The sequence below is a fragment of the Chenopodium album genome, chromosome 8 (genome assembly GCF_948465745.1).
Source record: "Chenopodium album chromosome 8, dcCheAlbu1.1, whole genome shotgun sequence".
Classification (NCBI taxonomy): domain Eukaryota; kingdom Viridiplantae; phylum Streptophyta; class Magnoliopsida; order Caryophyllales; family Amaranthaceae; genus Chenopodium; species Chenopodium album.
Genome location: NC_137841.1, coordinates 68,956,514 through 68,973,606, shown reverse-complemented (window position 1 = coordinate 68,973,606; position 17,093 = coordinate 68,956,514). Strand labels below are relative to the sequence as shown.

Sequence of the window (17,093 nt, the reverse complement as noted above, 5' to 3'; positions counted from 1 at the left end):
TTTTGTTAGAAGTCTGCTGGCCCTGCAGTTCTTTGCTTCTCAGGAAAAAAAAAAGTGTAGAATTCAACTAAATGATAAGTTCAGTTTTTCCAAAATATATATATATATAATCAGAAGTGCTCAATTTACATATTTTCTGCCAAAAGTGTAACACTTCCTGCAGGCTTAAAATTCAATTTGTTTCAAATATTTGTAATAGCAACTACAGTATTAGTCAATTAGAGGTAAATGGTAAAATATTGTGAAAGATTACATAAACGGAAGAAAAGTAAGAGTTCATGGCAACTACAGTATTAGAATTAATGCGGCTTTGTAGTTGGTATTTTGGATAAGAATCAAGTGGGCCAAAATCCAATGAGAATATTTATTCTTGAAGACTTAAGCAGGTCAAGATCATCAAATACACCAGACTTTGCAGAAAGAGAGAAAAACAAGATTGAAAAAATGGCAGAGGGAATTGTGTGGGAATTGGCATCAAAAGCCTTGGAATCGTTGGGCAAAGCAGCCATTCAAAAGGCTGGATTCTGGTGGAGTGCACGAGATGATCTGAATAATCTTGAGAAAACCATCAGGATGATCCAGGCTCGAGTTCGTGATGCTGAGAAGTACCAGGAAGCAGAGGGCAGTGACACTATCAAAGAGTGGCTTAAGATGCTTAGGCAGGTGCTTTACCGAGCTGATGACCTGTTTGATGAGATCCTCACTGTTGATCAGCAGAGACCACGGATGCAGGTACATGTCTTTTTTTCTAGATCGAACATACTTTGGCTTAACTGGAAAATGGCTCGAGAAATCAAGTCTATTAGACAAGAACTTGATGCCATCAACTCGGGTTTGACTAGCTTAAACTTGAGGGTGTATGATCACAGAGAAGACCCACAACATCCTGTGGCCCAATTAATGAAGAGAAGGGAAACAGCCTCTTTTGTTAAAGCAGTTGATATCATTGGTAGAGAAAATGATAAAAACATGATAATTGAGATGCTGTTAGATCCCAAATATGATGATGAAAAGGTTACTGTCATTCCAATTGTTGGATTTGGGGGTCTAGGAAAAACCACTCTTGCTCAATTGGTGTTCAATGATGCAAGAGTTGAGGAACAGTTTGATCTTGTTACATGGGTTTGTGTACCTGAGGTAGACAATCAAAAGGCGGTAATGGGGAAACTTTATAGGTGCTTCACTGATGAGGATTCTGGTGACCGTTCACTGAATCAAATTAAATCGCAGATTCATGATTCTATAAAAAGCAAGAAGTATCTTCTTGTCTTAGATGACATATGGGATGATAGTCGAGATAGGTGGTTGGATCTCATGAGCTTGTTGGAATGTGGTCGCATTGGGAGTAAGGTAATTGTAACTACGCGCTCTGATAATGTTGCAAAGGTTGTAGGCACAGTTCCTAAATCTTATAAATTAGGATTTCTAACAGATGATGAGTCTTGGGAGCTTTTCAGAAGCTTAGCATTCAAACAAAACCAAGAGGAGAGTAATCCTAATTTAACTCAGATCGGTAAAGAGATTGTTAGTAGTTGTGGAAACGTTCCCCTCGCTATCAGAGTTGTTGGAAGCCTCCTCTACTCTAAAGATAGTGAGAAAGAGTGGCAACTCTTCAAAGATGATCAACTGTCAAAGGCAAAGCTGATGGAGGATGGCAACTTAATGCCTGTGTTAAAGTTAAGTTATGATTACTTACCTCCAGCATTAAAACAGTGCTTTGCTTACTGCTCATTGTTCCCAAAGGATTACGAGTTTAGCAAGGCTGATTTGGTCCATTTATGGATGGCACAGGGATATTTTGAGCCATCAAACAGAGACATCGGAGATCAGTATTTTATGGAATTGTTACGGATGAACTTTTTTCAAGATCCCAAAGAAGATGGTAAAGGGAATGTAAAAACGTGCAAAATTCATGACTTAGTGCATGATTTAGCACAACACATAGCAGGTGCTGAGAACATGCTGTTGGGTGAGTCTTCAATGCAGGTCACTGATGAGCTTATACATGTATCTCTTAACGGATGGGAAGCTCCATCATCATTGTTAGCTGCCAAGAACATACGATCATTGCTAGGATTATCTATTGAAAGGCCTGCTAGTCTTGAAGGGTTGGTTTCAAGATTCCTGTCCTTACGCGTCTTGAGCTTGAACAATATTGATATGGTCCCAAGTTCTATAGGGAGATTGCGCCATTTAAGATACCTTAATCTTGCGCGGAATTGTATTGAATGTCTTCCTAATGCCATAACGAGGTTAGAGAATCTCCAAACATTAAACCTTGATAGTTGTCCTTTCCTTATGGAGCTACCAAGAGATTTTGCCAAACTGTCTAATCTCAGGCATTTGGTGATCAATTGGGATACTTTGACAGATTTGCCGTCGGGTTTTGGGAAAATGACAACTCTTCATGAGTTACATGGATTTATAGTAGGAAAAGGGAAAAATACTGGCATTGACTCACTGCCAGCCTTAAATCTTAGGGGAGAACTGAGGATTCAATTTTTCAAGTTGCGCAAAAATGCAGTGATGGAAGCTCAAAGGGCAACTTTGAAGGAAAATCAACAGCTGACTTCTCTTATATTGAGCTTTCGAGGAGAAGAAACTGCTTTTGATTCTGATGAATTAAAGAGGATGATATCATTCTTGCAACTTCCTCAAAATCTTAAATATCTGAAGGTTCTTGGATACAAAGGAGATGAGATGCCCATTTGTTGGTTTGATAGGTTGCGTAAACTTGTTTCCATTAGCTTTGTGTGCTGCAATAATTGCCGAATTCTCCCTTACTTGAGACAATTGCCTCATCTTAAATCTCTTTATCTTCAATCACTAAATGCCTTGGAGTATGTAGAAGATGAGGGCACTAGTTGGGTTGGTGGAAACTCTGGTTCTACAGCTCACAATGACTACTTCCCTTTCTTAGAGGTCTTGGAGTTGGAGGATTTGCCGCGATTAAAGGGGTGGACTAGATCATCAAATGGTGAGGGTGAGCAAAGGAAGGAGTTGTTTCCTCGTCTTTTGCAATTGAAAATAAATGGTTGCAATAAATTGATGTCAATGCCTTTTTCCCCAAAGTTGGAGTCATTGGAGGTACACAAAATCAATGGGAGGTTGTTTAGATCCAATCTGATGTCACAGAATGATCAGGAAGCACCATCTTCATCTTCATCTTCATCATCATTAAAGCAGTTGAAAATATGTGAAACTAATGATGGGCTTGTTTTTTTGTCAATTAGTAGTAGGCTGTGCAACTTAGAGACATTAGAAATAAGGCATTGCCACAAACTCTGGAGTTTGATATTTGATTCTCCAAATTCCATTCGACATCTTCATATTTATAACTGCAGAAGCTTGAGAAACATATCAAAGGGGATACATCTGCCCTTCCTTGAGACACTGACTATCCGAAACTGCAAAGAGTTGGAAGAGGAGGAAGAAGAAGAAGATGAGACGACCACCAGACCGGATTGGCAAGGCTTGAGGAGCCTCCGCTCTTTGGAATTATCCTGCATCCCAAAATTGGAGAAACTCCCACGAGGCATTGCTTGCCTAAGCATGCTTCAGCATCTGACAGTAACATTTCTCCTGAATCTGACAGCACTCCCTGATGAGATCAACAATCTCTCCTTGCTATGTGAGCTTCGGATAATAAAGTGTCCAAATTTGGCTTCACTTCCACCATCGTTACAAGGCCTTACATCTTTACAGAAGCTATACATCAGAGGCTGTCCGGATTTGGGAAAAAGATACAAGAAGCCGAATGGCAAAGATTGCCACATTCTTCAGCATATTCCCCATACTGATATGTGAGTTTCTGAAAAAACCTTTAGCCCTTGTATGTCTACATCATATCAGTTAATCATGCAGTATAGTGGTGAATAGAAAATTTGAAAGCATTACTAATTGTTTTTTTTTTTCTTCTTTTCATCAGATCTACAGGATGCGAATTAAGTTTCCACGACGACTTAGGCTTTATTGAATCTCCAGAATGGGAATGATAGCTTGCTTCCTTCTGCCTTCTTATACTTCGTGTTTATTAACTCTAAAAAGTCTCTACTCAAGGACTTGAATCAAGCCCTCTCCTAGCTATAGGTTTTCTACATTGTGAGACAATCAATCAATCAATCAATCAATCAAAGCCTTAATCCCAAAAGTGGGGTCGGCTAACATGAACCAAATTTGATTATTCCGTGTAGTCATCAACATAAATCTTTCTCCTCCATCCCTTACGATCCAAAACTTCATCCTCACGTAAATCCATGCACTTCATATCCTTCCTCACTCCTTCCAACCAAGTCATCTTTGGTCTCCCTCTTCCTCGTTTAATCCCTCCATGGTCCCACTCTTCCACTCTTCGCACCGGTGCACCCTCGGGTCTCCGTCTTACATGTCCAAACCAACGCAGACGATTTTCCCTTAATTTATCTACAATGCCCGCCACACCTACTTTCTTGCGAATAACCTCATTTCTGATTCTATCTCTTAAAGTGTTTCCACACATCCACCTTAACATGCGCATTTCCGTAACCTCCATCTTTTTAATATGCTCTTTCTTAGAAGCCCAACATTCTGTACCATAGAGCAACACTGGTCTTATGGCAGTCCTGTAGAATTTTCCCTTCAACTTTAAGGGAATGCTGCGGTCGCATAGCACTCCCGTGGCCGCTCTCCATTTAAGCCACCCTGACTTAATCCTGTGGGTCACGTCTTGATCAATGTCACCATTCTTCTGGATGATCGACCCTAGGTACTTAAAACATTCACTCATGGTCAAATCCTTTCCATCCAAACTCACCACTTCATTGCTTGTCCCCCTCTGAGTGCCAAAACGACATACCAAATATTCAGTCTTACTCCGACTTAGCTTAAACCCTCTAGATTCCAACCTTTGCCTCCATTGCTCCAACTTGACATTAACCCCATCCTTAGTCTCATCCACCAAAACGATATCATCTGCGAACAGCATACACCATGGAACCTCATCTTGAATTGGTCTAGTTAATTCGTCTAGAACATTGTGAGACAGTATGTTTATTTTGTACTGTCAAGTTCATTGTAACAAAAAGATAGTTTATTTTTTGCCTAGTCCTAAGTCTTAGCAGATTAATTTGATTGGGCTGAGCATATGATTTGTGGAGCTTTTCAACCCTTCCTAGAAGGTGGTGAAAGTTTACACAGTGATGCGAATCATAGGCTAGTGTTGGGATTGTCGTGGTGTGTTTGGGCTTACATCTGGTCTGCTTACTGGGGCCACATGGAGCTTCGATTCAGATGGTGTGATCGTGGATGTGCTCCAGCTTGTCAGGAAACACAGATGGAAAGGATCTTTGTTTTCTGGTGATATCTGTCGCCTTTGTCCTCTTATTGTTGATCTCTTATGTATGTAGTTGCTATTATGTTAACCTTTGTGAAACTCGTTAGAATATTGCTACCCTTGAGCTTTAATAATAATAGAAGAAATTGGTGGAATCCTCCAATTTCTGTGGTTTTACTCTTCACACCAAAGAGGATTTCGACTTAATAAGTCTCTCATGCTATACAGGCTTAATTCTGTTTCTCAATTTATTTCCTGTCAATTGTAAATATTCTAGTGGTGATTGGAGTTTGGTGTATTAAGTTGAATGTAAAGATTTTCTTATCAAGTACAGTTGGGTCTTATCAAGCTATTTGCTGGTATCTATTCAAATTATTTCTGATGCTGTGATAGCAACTGCAGTTTAAGAGACAAGGTAATATTGAACATGAATGAAGAAAATTATAACGGATCACAATGATAAATAAGAAATAAGATCCAGTATGAAATACTTTAAGATGCCATGTTCTATAATGAAATCAGTTTGTCTTAACCGGGAAATGAAGCTATATCCGTCGTATGTTGTCTGCACCATATTGCTCAGCTCCTCACTCCTTGCTTCAGCATTCCTAGAGCTCAGTGGAACAAAAATACATTAGTGATATTAATGTGATCTGATGTTCTTGTACAGCAGTTTAGAACTAGAGTTTAAATTTGTCACAACCATCATATCTGGATAGTTGTAATCAAACATATAGGCCTTACTTTGTATTAATCAATCATTAAGGATATTTTCTGGCTAAGTCTGAGCATATAATTTATATAAAGCTATAATTTATATAAAGCTATGTAACACTTGAAGTAGTAATTATGTTGCATTAATTAATAATCAAGCATATGTTTTGTCTAACCAAGAAACTAGGAACTAAGTGCTAGCAGCTGCTTAGGCTGACTACTAGTCCTAAAGCATGTACCCTGCTTCTCAGCTCCTGTAACTGGTGCTTCTGTACATTTTAGTTACTCTTGCTCCGTCTTGATTGTCTTAATTTCTGAATGCCTGCATTGCATATAAGGCGATGCTTCATACCGTGGGCTATTGAACAGAAAGGATATAATCAGACAGAGCAGACTAATATAACTGTAATAAAACCTGCAATTCCTTCAAATTTAATAGGCCTGGTGCAGGAGTGCATACACCAAAATGAAGAATGGTGACTGTTTTAAGAGATGCCTTATTATGCACATCAAAGATGCAATTGGATATGCATCAAGCACAAAAAAAGCAAAAAGAAGTCGCAAAGTGGTGTTTAACCATTTTGTCTGGTGATGCACTTTCAATATGTATTGAAAATTACGAGTGTGTATTACCACGGGTGGGAAATTTAAACCTATGACTTATCATACATAGACCCTCAATCTTAACCACTAGGCCAAGATCTTATCATCTCATGTGCTCGGACATATTCTTAATACCGTTTAGTTATAGTTTGTTTCAATCTTGGATAATTTGCATTACTTTTTAGCTGTACACTCACAATCCACATGGACCTCTAGATTGTATTAGCACACATTTGGGTAATTAATTATAATTAATTAATTTGGCACTCACAATTTATATATTCAAGCTACTAGGGCAGACCATGTGGGGCAGAATAAGATGCAAGTTTAATGGTCATTTTCTTTAGATGGATATAAACTTACAAAAAGCAGCATCTATGTAAACAAATTTGTTAAGCTGTCCTAATCATTGGACCAACTATCATTAATATCGCACCTCTGCCCACAAACATAAATTAAATATATTTGAATATTACTACAAGAATTTAAGCAATGTAATTATTGTCAACCAGTTGGTTGTAAATTTGTAATCGTTATATCCCATGTAATTTTTGTCATAGCCAACATTAACAGATCTTCTAGAGTCTATTACCACTATTTCTTTATTGTCAATATGAAGCTCAATGTGCATCTAGATAGAAATATAAGTTATGTTACATGTTAAAATGATGTTAGATTAGATCGCCGTTTTATAAGACACATCTTAGATCACATATTTTACATCCAAATCTAAGACATATGAATGTAAGGGTCTGTTTTCTTCAATTAATTTTCAGTTCAGTTCAGCTCAACTATAATCAGTTCAGTAAATCAAAACAGACCGTACGTGATATTACGTTAGGTGACAACCATATGGTTAAGTACGACAACACAATATATAAAAACTAAAAAGACTTTACACAATCAGATGGAGCTAGTTCTTTGATGGTTTCCATTTTTTTTTAATGGTTTCATATGGACTCAATTGAGAAAATCATAGGGAGTATGAATTAATATATAAAGGTGTATACTCACTATACTGTGTATATATTTTGTATAAAGAAAGATAAAATTAAAAAGACTCAAATAAAATAAAGAAAGATAATAATACAAGAAGACCATAACATGTAGTGTTATTGTCTGTATCCCACAAATGATGGATCCCATATGATGATCTTGTTCAAGTCAGTAAGAGAAAATTCTAATTGCCAGACAACTTTGTTTAGTTGAAGTCGGCCACCATGTTTCACAGTTTCACACTACTGCCAGTTGACAGTTTGACACTTCCTACAACTACAGTCCAACTTCAAACTCTCTAACTTTTTTATTAAATAAAAAATCTAATAAACATTTCTATTATTTTATATACGTAGTACTTTTTTAAACGGATTATTTATGTTTATTTACTCAATTAATAAACTCTAATTTAATCAATCAAAAAAATCTACATGTTTCATGAAGATTATGGAAATAAATCTGTCTCGACAATATATAGTCTATAAATTCATACTTCATTGAATGTAAGTATGTAACACAAATGTTAATCAAAATATAAATTGAGAGAATTGAAGTACAATGAATCATGAATCGATCCAACACATAATATAACTATACAAGAAGAATTAAGAATTTTACCCTACCAAATGTTGTCACTAGCCATATGGGACATTGAATGGTATGTCACTTGGCACTAGTCTACTATCTATGATCCAATACAAAATTCGGCACATAAATAATGTCTAGATTAAGTTGCAAAGTAAATCTATTTAGATGTAGTTCAATAGTTGAAAATAGATAACAATCATAACATGACAACATGACATGGCATATGGTAATGCTATGTTTACATCAATTTTCCAAAACTACTCAATCAGTGTTACATCATGACTCTAAGTCTCGCTGTCGTGTCTAGCTTACTAGCTAACCCAAAAGTACACCCTAAAAACACAATCTAACATTTGCCTACAACCAAACACTTTTTTATTCTTGACTTCATTTGAAACCTTCTACATTCATAATCCATAACACTATATTGATAAAGTGTCATTTATACAATTAGAGACTTGAAGGTATATCTAAGCTTTAGATTACGAAGTTTAATAAACATGAAACATCCATTCAATTTATCTGCTTCTAAACCATAATATTAACATTATTCTATACAAAAATATTTTTTAATTACACATTTACATACGCATCTTGTCTATTTTTTTCCTCATAAATACATAATACTCAATACTTCTTAAGAGATCCACAAGTATAATTCATATAAATAAACAATCAAAAATTTAAAATTTACTTTTAATTACAAACATTTAATATATATTTTTTTTTTAAATTAGACAACAAATTACTTCATTTCAAATTTAAAAATCAAATTTCCTCTCTTAAACTCTCAATTTTTTTTTCTAAATTAAGAAAGTTAAAAAGTAAAAATAAAAAAAATTCTTGAATTCAATATTCCCCAAAATATCCTTCACTTTTTCACTCTCCCTTCTTCTTGTTCTTCATTCCTCTTTCTCTCTCCTCACTCAATCAGTCATTCTCTCTCAACAATCAACAATGTCGCTCCTCTTCCGAGACAGGAGCTCACTTGGCGATTCCAAACGCGAAACCACTCCACCACCACACCAACCACCCTCTCAACCACCGTCATCTTCTCTCTCCTCTCCCTTCGCCGCCGACCTCACTTCCTCCCTCTCTCTCCTCGACCTCCGCTCCACCGCCTACGAAATCTTCGTCGCCGCTTGCCGCACATCCTCCGGCAAAACCCTAGCTTCCTCCTCCTCCTCCTCCTCCTCACCGACCTCCGCCGCAACAACCACCAATGGCGGCGCAAACTCCAGCGGAAGTGGAAACTCCGGCGGATTGCAGCGGTCGTTGACGTCGACGGCGGCGAGTAGAATGAAGAAGGCGTTAGGGTTGAGATCTTCCGGGGCGTCGAGTTTAGGGTTGAGGAGGAGTAGTAATGGCGGTAGTCCTGGGTCTCAGGTTGGTGAGAGTAGCCCTAAGAGTAAGCCTTTGACTGTTGGTGAGCTTATGAGAGTTCAGATGAGAGTTTCTGAGACTGTTGATTCTAGAATTCGCCGAGCTTTTCTTAGGATCGCTGCTTCTCAGGTCAGATCTCGCTTTAATTTCTGGTATTTCGTTGAATTTTTAGTTTAATTTCGAGATTTCGAAGTTTGTAGATCGTAATGTAGGTGAATTTCGCCATTGTTGCAGAATTTGAACTCAATTTCTCAATTAGTTCTACTACAGTTTTACGATTTGCTGGAAATTAAGTTAGATTTTATTTTTTATTGTATAAATCTTTCAGTATTTTTTAGGTTATTGAATTTGTTTAATAATTGTTTAATTGGTGATCCGATGTATTGGTCAGCTTAGGATGATGAAATTGGTAAGTATGAGAAAATTAATCAATTTGAGCTTTTAATTCGTATGTTTGTCGGTGGATTCTATCTTACTTCACGCTAAAGATTTAAAAGGAAAAGGAGCTTTTTTGGAATTTTTTAGGATGTTAATTGTTGTATTATTATGCGTGATAATCAATTAGGTTGGTTGGTGAGAGGTATTGGTACTTGTTGGAAGGCGCGTAACTGCGTAAGCATTCTTCATCTTTAATCCCTTTATTTCCCCTGCAAGGAGAGGGAGTAGGTTCATTTGCTCGAATCATATGTATTTGACAATTTTTTTGTTGTTTGAGTGTAGAGAGAGCTAAGCTAGTTGACGTCAATTGTTTCATTGAATTATGGAGTATATAGTTGTATATAGCTAATGGCTTGTAGTTTACACTGCTAGTAGCACGTCCGCTATGTTATGGCCTTCTATAATACACTGAATGTATATGGTGCTACTATTCTGGCGCTGATAGCACCGAAGTATAAACTGTTCTGGCACTGAACTGGGTTAAGGAATCTTGAGTTCTTAAATGCTTTGTAGTTGAATTGAACTTCAAAGTTTCAGCATTCTTCGGTCTGCGAGGAATAGTGGGATTTTTTTCCATGAAAGGAAAGGATGTGTGTTATATAACATTTATTGGCTTTTGAGAAAGTGTCTAAAGATCTCCAAGATTTACTTAAAGCGTAAATCTCAAAACCAAAGTTCCCAAAATGAACTAGTTAAGAAATTTATTGAAGTGCCTCTAGACATCTAATGGGGGGAAAATGCCTCCCAAGTGCAAATCTTTCTCAACTGAGTTTTTGCTCATCCGGTCATCCCTCTTAGACTGCATGTTTGGATTTTTCAAAATTGTTGTTGGGAAAAAAATTGTAGCAAGTTAAGCAACTGTAGTAGCTGTTAACTTCCTCTGACCTGTTGCTATATTGGACACTACAAACATGAAGAATTGTTATGTTTTTTTTAATAATAATTGAAGTCTTGCTATCTGTAACCATTAGTCCATCACACCAAATCTTATTGAAAATAAAATTTAGGATTGCGTATCCCAAGGATCAGTCCTCCTTCTCTTGCTACTTTCAATATCTCAAATAAAAATTTGTTGTAGTTTGATGTGTTTGATAGATACACTATGCTTCAAGAAACTGAACCAGTTACTGCTTTTATGTCCTTGTCACAGCTTGGAAAACGTATTGATAACCTTGTTCTTCCACTTGAGCTGTTACAACAACTGAAGTCATCAGACTTTACTGATCAGCAAGAATATGATGCATGGCAAAAACGAAATCTGAGGGTTCTTGAAGCTGGGCTTATCTTACATCCTTATCAGCCAATTGGTAAAGCTGATGCTGCTGCCCAGCGACTGCAAAAGATTATTCGAGGAGCTTTAGAGAGGCCTATAGAGACGGGAAAAAATAATGAATCAATGCAAGTTCTCCGCAGTGCTGTTGTGGCTTTGGCTTGCAGAGCTGCTGACGGATTATCGGACTCTTGTCACTGGGCTGATGGGTTCCCTATCAATCTCTGTCTCTATGAGATGTTGCTGGAAGCATGCTTTGATATTAATGATGAATCAACGATTATTGAAGAGGTTGATGAACTTATGGAACTTATCAAGAAAACCTGGCCTATTCTTGGCATCAACCAAATGTTGCATAACCTCTGTTTTACATGGGTTCTATTTAATCGTTTTGTTGCTACTGGTCAAGTGGAAAATGAACTCCTATCTGCAGTTGATGGTCAGCTAGAAGAAGTAGCAAAGGATGCAAAGACAACAAAGGATTCGGTATACTCTAAGTTTCTGAGTGCAACATTAACTTCTATCTTGAGCTGTGTTGAAAGAAGACTGCTTGCATATCATGACACGTTTGATAGTGTAAATATTAATACCATGCCTCATATAGTTTCAATTGGGATATCAGCTGCAAAAATATTAGTTGAAGATATATCTCATGAGTATCGTAGAAAGAGGAAAGGCGAAGTTGATGTGGCTCGTAGTAGAATTGATACATACATCCGGTCATCACTTCGTACTGCATTCGCTCAGGCAAGTTTATTTGTAGTCGTTTATTGTTTGTATAGGTTTGTTTAGATTATTTTTACTCTTTCCAAGTTCAGCTCATATCTCTCAATTTCTTATATGTTTTGGGAGGCATACATCTTCTAGGGGAATTGTCATGGAGCCTATAATGATAGGATATGTTATCTTATTTTGTGTGTGACGCATGGAGGAACATTTGGGTGTGTATTCTCATACTGTGCATAATGACTATGATCTCTTGTGTGAATTTGCTAGATGGGTAGAAAATATACTTTTCTTGAGGAAATTTGTTACTATTTAGATTTGCTGGGTTGGTTTGGTATATGTGGATTTTATCCAGTTATTTGAGCAATCTACATTTTGGTTGTAGGAAAATGTAAGAGTTGTGGTGTTTCTCGATCATTGATTTATTATGTCCAGAGCTGATTGTAGATGCAAAATTATCTTTTCATGCAATTGATTTTTAAGCCCAGTTAATTCAGAAGTCTAATACATATTTTTGTATTAACCACTGACGATAAAGATACATTTCGTTTATAAAACTGCAGAGGATGGAGAAGGCAGATTCAAGTCGGAGAGCATCAAAGAATCAACCGAACCCTCTTCCGGTTCTTGTAATCTTGGCCAAGGATGTTGGTGAACTTGCTTCTCATGAGAAGAAAGTATTCAGTCCAATATTGAAGAGATGGCATCCTTTGGCTGCTGGTGTAGCAGTTGCTACCTTACATGCTTGCTATGGAAATGAATTGAAGCAGTTCATTTCAAGCATATCAGAGTTGACACCTGATGCTGTGCAAATATTGAGAGCAGCTGACAAGTTGGAGCAAGATCTTGTGCAGACAGCAGTTGAGGATTCAGTGGATAGTGATGATGGTGGCAAAGGAATTATCCGTGAGATGCCACCATATGAGGCTCAAGCTGCCATAGCCAATTTGGTCAAAGTTTGGATGAAGATGAGACTAGATAAAATGAAGGAAAGAATTGACAGAAACATACAACAAGAGGTATAACCTATCTAAGTTTGCTTTGGTAGAAATTAGTTTATTTTACTTTACGATTCATAGTGTTGTACACTTACATGATGATTATAGACATCAACTTTCACCAAAAATATCGATATTTCCTTTCTACTTTGACCTATAACATCAATTTTCTCCAAGATAGCCTATTAGTTTGTAGTTTAGTACTGTGGCAGAAAGGATAGTGCAGTTTTAGAAGCCAGATTAGTTTCATCTTTCATGTGATCCACTGTACAATCACTCTTTTTTGCCAAGCAAAATGGCTATCATGCTGAACTTTTATATTAACCCAACATTGACATTCCAACACGTATCTGTAATCCTATCTCTGTGCTTATTTATGGGATGAAAATTGCTGTAAACTGCACAAACTGCTTTGTACTCATCTAAGGGATGCTATGTCTTGACAAACAATTACCATTGCACTGTTGTCTTGACTCACCTATGGTGGATTGATGATGCCAAGTGTGTTTATTTACCCCCTGTAATTGCATGAAGTATGTTAGAGCCCTTGACTGTCAGAGATCTGGCCAGCATTGACTGATGGGCTACTCAACAAAAAAAAAAAAAAAACTCAAGTATGAGTTATCTCTTTGTAGTCAACGAAGTGGATATTTGGCCAACTTTGGCATCTGACTTTCCTAATTTTGTTGTGACAAAGATTTTTTATTGTGAGACATCAGGATTCTTTATGCTAATCACTTGTTGATTTAATCAATCCTTGTGAAGGTTTTATAAACATTTGCCAACATATTTAAGAATTTCAGTCCAACAAAGATTGTCAGTCTTGACTACTGTGATATAGCAATTTGTGTCCAAGTTCAGTAAATGTGACATCTTTGTTGGATGGAGGGCATTTGTTAGCTCTTTATTTGACAGTTTTACAGAAATTTACTCATGTAGCCAGTAATAGACTAAAATTATGACAACAGATGTTTTTATGCCCTAGCTATGGCATGGCATGTCTGAGTCAGGTGCAGGACTATATTAAACAAATATGCATTGTGTTATTGTGTTGCTTATAGATGTATATTGGTACATGTATTTTCCTGTGTAGATTAAATTCTGTGGTTGAGTTGTTATTTTTGAAACCTCTCCTGTTGCAGCAAGTTTTTTTGTAATACTACCTGAATTTTGGTTTGGCATAAGCTAACCTTGTTTTCAAAAAAATGTTAGGCTTGGAATCCACGCGCTAGTCAAGAGGGACTTGCACCATCAGCCATTGAGGTACTGCGGGTCATTGATGAAATTTTGGATGCATTCTTTCAGCTACCTATTCCAATGCATCCAGCACTGCTTCCTGACTTAGTAGCTGGCCTTGACCGATGCTTACAGTACTTTGTAAGCAAAGCAAAATCTGGCTGTGGTACGTGCCTACCAATCTCTGGCTATTTCTACTTCTTACTTTTGGCATAATAATCTCAATATTTTCCCTCGGTCACAGGAACACGTAGTACATTTCTGCCAACTATGCCGGCTTTAACCAGGTGTCCAATAGGGTCTAAATTAGGTGTATTTAAGAAAAAAGATAAACCAGTAAATTCTCAGAGAAAGAGCTCTCAAGTTGCCATGAATGGGGATACTGCTTCTGGGGTGCCACAACTTTGTGTGCGTATAAATACCTTACACAAAATTCGGGCAGAGTTGGAAGCTGTAGAGAAAAGAATTATCACACATTTGAGGAATTGTGAGTCTGCTCGTGAAGAAGATTTTTCCAATGGTACAGGGAAGAAGTTTGAGTTGACACCAGCAGCATGCCTCGAAGCAATCCATCAACTTTCTGAGGCTGTAGGTTATAAACTAGTCTTTCATGATCTAAGCCATGTTCTATGGGATAATTTATATATTGGAGATGCATCGTCTTCAAGAATTGAACCTTTTCTACAGGAGTTGGAGCAGAACTTATTGGTCATATCAGACACTGTGAATGAAAGAATACGCACTCGGATTATTACTGACATCATGAAAGCATCATGTGATGGATTCTTGCTGGTTTTGCTTGCTGGAGGGCCCTATCGTGCCTTTTCTCAGAAGGATTCACAGATCTTAGAGGATGATTTCAATGCCCTTAAAGACCTTTTCTGGGCTAATGGTGATGGGTTGTCCACTGATTTGATTAACAAATATACATCTACACCAAGAGAAGTCCTTCCTCTCTTTCGAACTGATACAGAATCTCTCATTGAACGTTTTAGACAAGTGACTATTGAAACTTATGGTTCATCTGCCAAATCTAGATTTGGATTCCCGTTGCCTCCTACATCAGGCCAATGGAACCCTACTGAACCAAACACATTATTGCGTGTCCTGTGTCACAGGAATGATGATGCTGCTTCAAAGTTCCTCAAAAGAACCTATAATCTGCCCAAGAAACTGTAGTTAATTACACGGCTACCACTCTATTGTCAAATTTTGCTTCTGCAGAATGGCCCCATGGTTCTAGGTTGGTTAGCAAGCTTCAGTTGCTTGGTAAAGTTTTGTACATCTTTTAACTAAACAGCAGTTAAACACAAATGTGAACCTCGCCGGTCAAAAAGCTTCACGTATTTGGAGCAGGAGGACAGATGACTTCCGAAGCTCCTACAGGCTTACAATGGATGATTATCACTATATGTAGACTATTATTGCCTTTTCTACGGTAATTCATCATATCACTATTGTATTTTTCCTCAGTTTGCAGGCATTTGATAGCTCTGTGCTGCGCATTGTGGTGGTGTTTTCCTTGTTCCAGATGCTTGGCTGCTTCTGGTATGTGGCACAAGCACAGAAGGTTTGATACGATCTACCAGTGTTCATACTGTCATTTGTTATATGTATGTATTATAGTCATCTTTCATTCTTTTAGTGTAATTGAAATTATAATTCTTTTATAAAAAATATTCATTATTATTTGCCCTACCAAAATACCATATTCTTGTTCTCTAAGAGCACTTACCAATTATGTATCAATTTGTAAGGGATTTGAAACAGTTGATCTTAGACATTGGTACAATAGTAATAAATATTCCATAAGTAAGAATATGCCGTCATTATTAAAGCTGTCAATTCGGGTAAACGGGTCGGGTTTAGGTCGGGTAAGAGTGGGTCGGGTCAACTCGGGTCGGGTTAATTCAGATTAATTCAATAACCTATGCGGGTCGGCTTTGAGTTGGGTCATGCTTGAGTCGGGTCATACTTCTTATCAGGTTTAGGTTTGGGTTGGGTTTAGGTCAGGTTCATAACAGGTCAGGGTTACATTCGGGTCGGGTAAACAATAGGTCGGGTTTAATTCGGGTTTTCATGGGTTAAAACGGGTTAGGGTAATTCTCAGATTCGAGTCAGGTTTGGTTCAAGTCAATAATTTGCTGGTTAGAATCAAGTCGGGTCATTCTCGGGTTTGAGTCGGGTTCGGTTCAAGTCAATAATTTGCGGATTATAATCAGGTCGGGTCGTTTTCAAGTCGGGTCATTCTCGGGTTCAAGTCGGGTTCGGTTCAAAGTCAATAAATTGCGGGTTATAATCAAGTTGGGTCATTTCCAAGTCGGGTCATTCTCGGATTCAAGTCGGATTATGTTTAAGTCAATAATTTGCAGGTTACAATCAGGTCGGGTCATTTCTAAGTTAGGTCATATTCAGGTTCAACCAACTATAAATAGATAATTATCATTTTTATCAAGCTAATTATTTCCTTTGATTATAATATATATGGCAATATACTAGGGAACTATAGTCTATAATTTAGGAAGATAATTATCTCCTTTAACCATACAGCAAATATATAGTATATTTAACTCTTAAATTTGAGGATGATGCTCCTTTCTTTTGTTGGCCTGGACCGACTTGGTCTCCCAAGACAAATTGCTTTGATCAACAATAATAAGGTGGTCTAAATCACATTTAAGGTGATTTGAAATTGGGTCAGGAACAATTTGGGTTAAATTTAGGTCAGGTCTATAACAAGTCGTGTTAATTTCGAGCCGGGTTAGTAACAGATCGGGTTGAATTTTTGGGTTGGGTAAGTAATAGGTATTGTAAAATTCGTGTCGGGTCA

The 17,093-nt window shown here is 37.4% G+C and overlaps 2 protein-coding genes across 2 annotated transcripts; both read left to right on the top strand.

Annotated features, from left to right (window-relative positions):
- The first annotated feature begins 425 nt into the window (after positions 1 to 425).
- Positions 426 to 3,826, top strand: LOC145556415 (putative disease resistance protein RGA3). The gene has a single exon (XM_081618071.1). It carries the CDS (start codon positions 445 to 447, stop codon positions 3,805 to 3,807), a length of 3,363 nt encoding a protein of 1,120 aa, XP_081474197.1. The 5' UTR covers positions 426 to 444; the 3' UTR covers positions 3,808 to 3,826.
- A 5,292-nt stretch (positions 3,827 to 9,118) lies between these two features.
- LOC145642124 (protein unc-13 homolog) lies at positions 9,119 to 15,953 on the top strand. Its single transcript, XM_081693213.1, has 5 exons — positions 9,119 to 9,724; positions 11,184 to 12,050; positions 12,593 to 13,048; positions 14,240 to 14,429; positions 14,508 to 15,953. Exons 1-5 carry the CDS (start codon positions 9,170 to 9,172, stop codon positions 15,440 to 15,442), a joined length of 3,003 nt encoding a protein of 1,000 aa, XP_081549339.1. The 5' UTR covers positions 9,119 to 9,169; the 3' UTR covers positions 15,443 to 15,953.
- Positions 15,954 to 17,093: the final 1,140 nt, after the last annotated feature.

Coding starts and splice junctions, on each gene's coding strand:
- LOC145556415 (XM_081618071.1), top strand. CDS start 445: ATGGCAGAGGGAATTGTGTGGGAATTGGCATCAAAAGCCTTGGAATCG.
- LOC145642124 (XM_081693213.1), top strand. CDS start 9,170: ATGTCGCTCCTCTTCCGAGACAGGAGCTCACTTGGCGATTCCAAACGC. Junction 9,725..11,183: donor TTAGGATCGCTGCTTCTCAG/GTCAGATCTCGC, acceptor TCCTTGTCACAG/CTTGGAAAACGTATTGATAA. Junction 12,051..12,592: donor TTCGTACTGCATTCGCTCAG/GCAAGTTTATTT, acceptor ATAAAACTGCAG/AGGATGGAGAAGGCAGATTC.